Raw genomic sequence first — 9,857 nt, forward strand, 5'->3', positions numbered from 1 at the left:
GATTGAGGAAGATTGTGTGATTCGTAAACTCCAGAACAGCAGAAAGAATGAACCCTGAATTATTTATGAATTGCTTTTTTTGGATCCTGACTGAGCCCCTGATTCAGAATTAATCAGGAATAATTTATTTAGAAAATGTCCAGTGTGCAGATACACTGAAGACCAAGTTATTCTTACACAGTAGGTCATTAATAATTAAGTTGAGTAAATTTTTATTTATGTAATTCAAAATAACAAATTTGTCTTAAAGGGCTTTATATTTGGATAAGGAAAAACTGTTTATACATTAAATTTAGTTTCAAACTGTCTCTTGTCAAAGATCTTTCTAAAGGCTTGTATTAGCAGTCAGTTCCTGATTTGTCCCCTGTTCCTGTTGAATCATATTTTAAGAATTAAACTCTCCTATTCTTTCATCAACAGTATTACTTAAGGTTAACTTATTAAGAGTGGTGATATTTAATGTTTTATGTCAACATTATGGCAACAGTTTTAAGTCTGGCTGGAGATAAAATGATCAAAAGGTCATATCACTCAGTTGTTCATTTTATGTGATCTGATTTTATAGTTTTTTAATCGTGAAAAAGCGACCATTTTATATTTTTATTTCCATGTCAAATAGTAATTTCCATATTTGTAGAGCTTTATATCTTTTCAGCAACAATAACATGATGTCTGTCCCGGAGGTGATAGTCAGACCGTTGAAGGCTGCCAGGGGTTTGGTCAGAGACCAGACAGCCAGACACAGACGGATCCACTGTGATAGTGCACTGAGGGATGGTAAATGTCTCTGTTTTGGATCGGCCCAGCAGCTGAGATGTTGAAATCCACTTGAGGTTAGTAGGGAAAACTTTAAGACGAGTACCAGACGCCTAACATGAAATGTTTCCAGGGTTAAAAACTGTCCCAAGTCTAGCCCTCTCTGTCCTCTTTTTCCCACATTCTTCAAGAAATGGAATTTAGAAAAGCTTTGCAGAGGCATTCAGTGAAATAAAATTGAATGAAAATTAAAAACATCTGGCACAGTTATACAATTCAACTGGCTTACCGAGATGAGCTAGAAGATGAAATCCACATTTTATTACACGGGTTCAGTGATGTTTGTGAGAAACAATGGCCAGATGGAATCAGGTTTTCCTCCCTTGAGATCCAGGCAAAATCCATTTCAGACATTTTTCAGAGTTGGCTGAGTGAATACAGGCTGATTTAGAGTACTTTTTATGCTGTTATATTACAAATCCCCAAAAGACAGTACGGACAAGGACTTAAGGGACTTAAGGGACTTTAAATCAAATAGAGTCATAAATACATTAAAACTTCTCACTTTTAGCTCAGTAGTGTAAGTAAAATGCTCTGTTAATGCCAAATATTTATTTATTTATTTTTACACATTTAAATGTTAAATATTTTACTTTTTCTAGCATGAAGTTAAACTACTTCAGCTTTTACAAACAGGGACAATATGCAACTTATCATTCAATCAGACGATAGTAGCAAGGGGACACTCCCCCAAACTATTAAAATAGTCCCTACACTGTGCCACTTTCGCAACAGGAGCATACAGGAACACTCCCCTTTGCTTTAAAAGCTGTGCCTGTGGCCACAAAACCATCTCACCTCTCCTGATATTTTTCTTCAAGATCAGGACTTGTCCATCATTCTGTGGTTGACCAGCCTGTGACTCTCTTACTGATCCACAGGAGGAAATTTAGTTCTTTCTTCAGGGACACGGCTTCTTTTGAGGTGTGTCCCGCTCTGAAGCACTGATGATGGGTATGTGGGCCAGAGCGGCAGCTCTGTCTCTGGTGCTGCAACAGCTGGTGCTCACTGTCACAGCTGAAGGCACTGGTAAGTACGGGCTCTTCACCATCCATGTCCTTCTGGACAACATTATATACGTGTGTTTCTGTGTGCTGTACATGTTAAACCTCTGTGTATTACTGTTTTAGTAACTGTCTTTTCCATTTACACATTCCTAATAGTCTGTTGTCTGGTCTTATAACTTCCAATCTGCAGTAAGCTGCAATTAACAAGGGTAATTCTGTTGATTTGGTTGGCATGAAATTAGCTTTTTCTGTGGCCTGCAGAGTTTGACGTCCAGGATCTAGTAACAGTCTGACCTAAATAAGGCCAGTCTTAGATGGTAAAACAGGGCCAACAACCAAGTGAGAAATTGCATGTGCAAAACCTTGATTTGCCTGGAATTTAGACGCAAATGTTTCCATTCAATTTGTCACTTCGTATTACTCTTGAATTGAGCTAATGGCTGAGTGCAAGTGTTGTTGAGGTTGTGTGTATGTGTCCGTGCATGTGAGTGTGAAGCGGTGGGTTTGTTCCAGTGGAAAGAGTTTACTGCTGCTTCTCTCTGCAACTCCCATCCACCACTCTATAAAACACAGCAGGATACAAATGTGAACATGCACTTGCACGCACATAAACACACACACACACACACACACACACACACGCACAAGCACACACACAACAGATATACTGTCACACATAATAAAGTACCATAGTGCACTGACTCAGCAGTAGCAATCGACAGTTCAGTGCGAACTATAGTCACTAAGACACAAACTCAAAACTCTCCATTAATACTGTCAAAAAATAGATTTGGCAGCACTTGTACCAGATGGAGTGTTTTCACTTGGTATGCTGTATATTTCACACTACGGACTGAATTTTTCCCTTACTGCCTGTGGTGTTAAACTGTGCCTTTTCCCTTTGTCACAATGGTGCTACAATGCATCCATGGCAGTGTAATTCAGGTGTTTAACAATCCTCTCCTGCATTAGTCTATGACCTGCTGGACTCTCCAGACTGCCTGCCAGACTTGCTGCAAGGAAAGCTGAAGAGCAAAGGGCAAGACGAGGCTTTCCTCCTCTCTTCCTTCAGGCTCCATAGCAAGGGCCCCACCTCTCTCTACAGTGTCATCAACCCCAAAGACAACACCAAGTACCTGGACTTCAGCGTGCAGGCCAAGCTGAGCAAGGGTGAATTATTATACTGACACATACAACAGTGTCTATAACAACCACACACTACATCATCATCAGCTATCCATTTCAACTGTTACCTCCCTCCGCCCGCTCTTTGTTTTTCTCTCCTCTGTCTTTCATTCTCACTTCCTTGTATCCAGTCACCATTCGTTACCAGAAGACTGACGGCAGATTTGGCGCCACCAGTTTCAACCACGCCTCCCTGGCTGATGGCCGAGCTCATCATGTGATGCTACACGCCAGCGGTCTGCAGCGTGGTCCGCCTCGCCTCAACATCTATGTAGACTGCAGACTGGCGCACACTTTGGATGATGCTCCGGCTGCGTTTGGATCACTCCCACCTGGTCCCAATAGAGTGGCTCTTAGGACCCTGCAGCCAAGTGGACAGGTGAATAATATCCATTATACCATTATACTGCAGATATCTACTGTATAACACATTATAGTAAAGCCCAAACATTGTATTATGAGTACATGTGTATATCTTTAACCATTTCTTGATAGATTTGTGTGTTAAATTCATACTGTTTAATTTCTTACTTTCCTCTGTTCTTCTGTAAGGATGCACTGACAGACTTCAAGCTGGTGACAGGGGACACTATAGACAATGTGGCCACTTTACAGGACTGTAGTGTGGACCAGGGTGAATCCCTGCAGCTGCTGGGTGAGAACAAATGCAACTGATTGTCTGTCTGACATCACACACACACACACACACACACACACACACGCATGCCACCATTTTAACTTAAACCTAATAGACGTCAGTGTTTTGAAGTGATTTCACACAGCAGTCAGCAGCTTGGAAAACTTGAAAAGTGCTGGAAATAATAAACCAACACCAGGAACATCTAATATTCTATTTTTTTTGTTACACATTTAAATCATAAGCTTTTTTCACAGTTACTTTATCTAATTCTCTAATTCTGATTTGTGAAATCCTTGCAGGTATCCAGGGAGGCAGGACGGTGCACGACCAGGCCACCATGCTGGAGCTGAGGAGCATGCTATCTGAGATGAAGGCGCTACTCCACCAGCAGGTGACCTATTCTGTGTCAGAGCCCTGTGTGTGACACCTCGTGATGGAAAATGAAACACACACAAACAAATATTGAAATTGATCACAAGGTTTGGGAAATCAACTAAAGACCTACACAGCATTTTAATAACGCAGTAATGGTAAATCGTGGCATGATTTCGATGATAATAGAAAATGCGGAGAGGTTGTTTAGAAGATTTGGATTATCTGTTTTTTTAAAAGTGGCAGAATGTGGTCTGATTCACAACCATTTGGAATTTCCCTTTTTCTCCGTGGTGAGATTGTTTTTGCAATAAAATATGCAGTTCATTGTGAGAAGTGAGAATGCAGACTCCGAGGACCTGAAGATCGGCTTTGTTTCAAGGCTTTATGTAACATCAGTAACAGAGAGCTGAGTAAATCAAAAATCAGACCTTCACCTCAGCAGCAGATAGAAGTGGATGATTTCAGATGATTATTTAAAGCAGGGGATTTGCCTCAGGGAGCATTCGACACTAAAGTATCAAACACACTGAGGGAATCTTTTATGTAAGGAAACATATCACCTTAGCAGACACACATTTTATAGCTTTCCAGTGCTTATTGAAACTGTATTGATATGAAGTGATGTAAAGTGTTAACACATTCTACCCAAGTAGCACTAACAAGTACTAGACCTTGTTTCTTTCTGGTTAAGATTAAGGAGACAACTTTTCTGAGGAACACCATCGCAGAGTGTCTTGCCTGTGGTAAGCAGTACAAAAACTAGTTTCATTTACTGAATTTTAACACTTCTGACAAAGTGAAAAATTTAACAATGTGCTTGTTTATCTGTCTATGTGTGCCCACAGGTCTCGGGGGCAGTCCAACCAACCCCGCTCAAGCTCCAGGTCCAGGGCAGTTTGTCATGCAGCCTGAGCCTTTGACTCAGTGCCCACCTGGGACCTGTTTCAGACAGAACATGTGCATCCGTTCAGAGTCAGGGGACTTCCAGTGTGCCCCCTGTCCTGATGGATACACAGGAGACGGGGCACACTGTGATGACGTAGACGAGGTATGGATTATATTTTTTTATATATTTCTTTTGGTGTGCATGTGTCTCTGCAACCAGGACGTGAAAGTAGAACTAGTTAGCATTTGACCAGCTTCTGTATTTCTTTGTGTGTTTTAGTGCCAGTTTAACCCGTGTTTCCCTGGTGTCCGGTGTGTGAACACTGCTCCTGGCTTTCGCTGTGAGAAATGCCCTCTGGGATACACCGGACTGGAGATAAATGGAGTGGGAGTATCCTATGCTAAGTCACACAAACAGGTACAATAAAAAAAAAAAAAAAATTAATACACTGTAAATAAAACGTTCATTCTGTTTGATTTATCTGTGCCTGTCGACAGATGATTCGTTTTCTTTATACTTTATGTACTGCTCCTCCCAGGTATGTGAGGATATAGATGAGTGCCTGGGCCCGCCTGAGAATGGAGGTTGCACTGCCGACTCACACTGTTACAACACTATGGTAAGGCCACTGGGATTAGTGCATGGTTATCACACTCTCCTATAGCAGAGTGCCCTGGTTTCTGACTCTGTACCGTCATCATCAGGGCTCCTTCCGCTGCGGCGAGTGTAAAACCGGCTTCACAGGTGACCAGGTGAGAGGCTGCCACGGCACCAGGCTTTGCCCCAACGGTCAACCCAACCCCTGTGACCCAAACGCTGAGTGTGTCGTGGAGCGAGATGGCAGCATAACCTGTATGGTAATAATGATTCTGAAAATACTGCCAGTTTATTCAGCTTTATGAATCACTGTTGCGTTGTTCCACATTGGACTGTTTACATGAAATGTCATGCCATGTCTTTTCCCCCCGTGTGTGTCTGTGTTGTTTAGTGTGGCATTGGTTGGGCAGGTAATGGCTACGCGTGTGGAAAGGACACAGATATTGACGCATATCCTGACAATAATCTCCAGTGCAGAGACAACAACTGTAAGCAGGTACTCATGTCTACATCCCCTGTCCTCTCTTGCATTTAATTAAATTTAGCATTAAAACTAAATGATGTGTGTGTGTGTGTGTGTGTGTGTGTGTGTGTGTGTGTGTGTGTGTGTATGTGTTTACCTGTGTGGTTTCCAGGACAACTGTGTGTTTGTTCCAAACTCTGGCCAAGAGGACGCAGACAGGGATGGGAAGGGTGACGCCTGTGATGATGATGCAGACAATGATGGCATTATTAACATAGATGTAGGTGACCACAGGTCCCACATACAATGGACTCTCATAAATCTTATAAATAGGAATTTAAGTCTATTCAGTGCCTCAGGCCTATGTGCTATACAGCAAAACTCTTTTTTTCTTTTTGTCCCAGGATAACTGCTGGCTCGTTCCTAACGTGGACCAGAGGAACAGCGATAAGGATCTCCATGGTGACGCATGTGACAACTGCAGAATAATAGACAATCCCTCACAGAGAGATACAGACCAGGACGGGCTGGGAGATGAATGTGATGATGACATGGATGGGGACGGTGAGTGTATTTATTAGTATTTAACAGTCAGATGATTATTATATTCTCATAGTTTTACTTGACATCACGGGGTGTAACGAGAGGGACACGGTGCAAAAACTGTCGTTTTTATAACTGGTCACAGTGGCTGAAAAAAAGTTGGATGGTCATTATTATTGGAGGTATAGTAACTGGGCCATAACTGCTTTTATTGCATCATTTAGAGGTAATAACTTTAGAAACATGTTAATAACTGATAATTGCAGCAAAAGACTACTGCGTCTGTCTGGACAAAAAACTTTAAAACCCCAGTAGAAAACCATGTTAAATGTTAAAATGTTCCAACTGGAATCGTAAGTGTTGTTTCACAAATGTTTCTCACACACTCAGCTCTCACTGATTGCCCTTTTTTAAACACTTCTCATTTGTTCCAATGGAAACAGTTTTAACTTCTTGCCTTTGAGTGTGCCCGCATGTTTACCTTTATATGCTGACGCGTGTTGCGTGTTTAGGCTCTGTTCAGCGGCCGCTGTTCATTCAGTTTGGCAGAGCTCCAACCTCTTGATCATTTGGTTATGTCTTTAACTCCTAAGGCCGGATTGCTCAGTGTTTGGTCATGTCTGTCTCCTCTCTCAAAGCATTTTTCCATGGTAAGCCTTTGCCAGGCATTGAAGGCCACTGGAAACTATTTCACCTTCCTCTTTAACAAACACTGCCATCTGCTGATGCATTTGACAGAGTGTGTCTGTAGGCTGTGTGGTTTTTTTTATTTTTTCTGTCACTGCCTTTACACAAGAAGTAGAAATTAAAGCACTCTGGTGTTTATGTTCTCAGGCTTCAATAATATTCTTGACAACTGCCAGCGAGTCCCCAACCCAGACCAGAGAGACAGAGACCATGACGGGGTGGGAGACGCCTGTGACAGCTGTCCTGATATGGCCAATCCCAACCAGGTAACAAACCAAAACACCAACCTCAAAAAGATTCATCTGCTGCCATAACTCTGATCAACAGTGTCCGTCTTGTCCACCTGCAGTCCGACTCAGATGACGACCTTGTAGGAGATACCTGTGATGACAACATAGACAGGTAGAGCCCACTATTGAGACCTGTGGTATAAATGGATGTAAAGATTTATAATATTTTGTCATTTATTTGACCGGCCCTTCTTCTTCTTTGGCAGTGATGGGGACGGCCACCAGAACACGAAAGACAACTGTCCCACTATCATCAACTCCTCTCAGCTGGACACCGACAAGGATGGAATGGTTCTAAACTATCTCTTCCTTCATCCTTTACTTCATTTATTTAATGAATCACATATCATGAATCCATCTCATGCATGCTGACCCATAAACAGCTCTGTGTTTACACTGCTCCAAATGTCTCACTTTATTTTGGTAGGGAGATGAATGTGACGATGACGATGATAATGACGGCATACTGGATGATAACGACAACTGCAGACTAGTTCCCAACAAAGATCAAAAGGACTCTGATAGTGAGTATCATTTGCTGTTTGTTCCTGCGTGCGCACGTGCATGTGCAGTAATTTGCTGTGTCCTTGTATTTCAGACAACAACATTGGAGACGCATGCGAAGGAGACTTTGATAAAGACAATATCATAGACAAAATCGACCACTGCCCAGAGAATGCTGAGGTCACCCTGACCGACTTCAGAGCCTATCAGACTGTGGTGCTGGACCCAGAGGGAGACTCCCAGATCGACCCCAACTGGGTGGTTCTCAACCAGGTGAACAACACAACACCTTTCTGAGCTAGCCACTTGTTTCAGAAGCGTCTGTAATGCAGTGGGTTTTTCTACAAAAGCATTTTATTTTATCACTCTGTGTAAAGCTCAGACTTGTTCCTGGGGTTTTCTGTCCAGATTCTTTGCTAAATCAATGTGCCACTGGACAGAAAAAGTTGAACTCCTTCAATTTCATTATTTTGTTCAAATTCCCAGTGACAGCACAAATAAATTGAGTAAACTCTCCCTTGTGCTGACAGGGTATGGAGATAGTCCAGACCATGAACTCTGACCCGGGCCTTGCTGTAGGTAAGTAGAGAATACCCTCATACTTTCACATCTTCTTCTGTTATAACTTTAGATTATTTCCCATGTTCCTCAGCGTGTCCTTCCCTAACCAGTGCTGTTGTGTGTTTCTTCTCCACTGTCCACATCCACAGGCTACAAAGCGTTCAGTGGGGTCGACTTTGAGGGAACGTTCCACGTGAACACGGTGACAGATGATGACTACGCTGGCTTCATCTTCGGCTACCAGGACTCCTCCTCATTCTACGTGGTGATGTGGAAACAGACGGAACAAACCTACTGGCAGGCTGCGCCCTTCAGAGCCGTGGCTGAGCCGGGAATACAACTCAAGGTGTGGGGGAGGGAGTGTGTTTATTGTCATCATCTATTCCAGTATCAGTTGTTCCCCTCTCTCATCTTTTGTGGCTCTTCAACACCAGATGGTGAAGTCTGACACGGGTCCAGGTGAGCATCTGAGGAATTCCCTCTGGCACACAGGAGACACCAAGGGGCAGGTCCGCCTCCTGTGGAAGGACCCCAGGAACGTCGGCTGGAAGGACAAGGTTTCCTATCGCTGGTTCCTCCAGCACAGGCCACAGGTTGGATACATCAGGTACAGACAGACACACACCGTCACTCAGACAGATACACACTCATACTGTGCGAACTGACTAACTGGTTTCACCTCGTGTGTGGACCAGGGCTCGCTTTTTTGAGGGTTCGAACCTGGTGGCGGACACAGGGGTGATAATTGACACCAGTATGAGAGGAGGGCGACTGGGAGTGTTCTGCTTCTCTCAGGAAAACATCATCTGGTCCAATTTGAAGTATCGCTGCAACGGTGAGTATCTGCAAGTAAAAAGGCAATCCAGTCAGCTACACATGCTTTAATTACACTCTTGAGTTTCTTTCCATTTTTCACCCCCACAGACACTATTCCTGTCGACTACCAGGATCTCAGCGCCCAGAACACAGAATGAAGCCAGAGCGGTAGAGAACATTCATTAGAGAAAAATGGATAAATGTGGGAACATGATGGTATTTTAACTTTGTCATTAGAGCAGCAGGGTCTTAGGAAAGCATAACAATGGGCATTATATACTTATCTTTAATTCAGTGCGACTGAAGTCAGTATATTCTTGTATAAATCAGCAGGTTCTGTGTATGTCTATGCAATATCTCCTTCGGTTTTATCAGCATTTTATGAGTACTGTTAAAGAGGCAATACTGTTTTTGAATATATTGCAAGTACAATAAAGCCCTGAGCAATCACAAAATATCTTTTTTTTTTTTTTTTTTACATTCTTTA

The 9,857-nt window shown here is 42.7% G+C and overlaps 1 protein-coding gene across 1 annotated transcript; it reads left to right on the forward strand.

Annotated features, from left to right (window-relative positions):
- Positions 1 to 1,516: 1,516 nt before the first annotated feature.
- thbs4a (thrombospondin 4a) lies at positions 1,517 to 9,825 on the forward strand. The gene is made up of 23 exons (XM_056376342.1): positions 1,517 to 1,845; positions 2,796 to 2,993; positions 3,140 to 3,387; positions 3,561 to 3,663; positions 3,948 to 4,039; positions 4,715 to 4,766; positions 4,869 to 5,071; positions 5,189 to 5,326; positions 5,448 to 5,528; positions 5,614 to 5,766; positions 5,898 to 6,002; positions 6,142 to 6,249; positions 6,374 to 6,533; positions 7,347 to 7,465; positions 7,549 to 7,601; positions 7,696 to 7,780; positions 7,917 to 8,013; positions 8,088 to 8,266; positions 8,524 to 8,572; positions 8,704 to 8,900; positions 8,989 to 9,161; positions 9,250 to 9,389; positions 9,479 to 9,825. The coding sequence occupies exons 1-23, from the start codon at positions 1,764 to 1,766 to the stop codon at positions 9,526 to 9,528; spliced, it is 2,865 nt and encodes a 954-aa protein (XP_056232317.1). The 5' UTR covers positions 1,517 to 1,763; the 3' UTR covers positions 9,529 to 9,825.
- Positions 9,826 to 9,857: the final 32 nt, after the last annotated feature.

Source organism: Seriola aureovittata, chromosome 5 (genome assembly GCF_021018895.1).
Source record: "Seriola aureovittata isolate HTS-2021-v1 ecotype China chromosome 5, ASM2101889v1, whole genome shotgun sequence".
In the NCBI taxonomy this organism is placed as follows: Eukaryota; Metazoa; Chordata; class Actinopteri; order Carangiformes; family Carangidae; genus Seriola; species Seriola aureovittata.

Excerpts from the sequence above, each read along its gene's own strand:
- thbs4a (XM_056376342.1), top strand. The coding sequence starts at position 1,764 with ATGATGGGTATGTGGGCCAGAGCGGCAGCTCTGTCTCTGGTGCTGCAA. Across the intron at positions 3,388-3,560 it reads CCCTGCAGCCAAGTGGACAG|GATGCACTGACAGACTTCAA; the intron begins GTGAATAATATC and ends TTCTTCTGTAAG. Across the intron at positions 5,767-5,897 it reads ATGGCAGCATAACCTGTATG|TGTGGCATTGGTTGGGCAGG; the intron begins GTAATAATGATT and ends TGTGTTGTTTAG.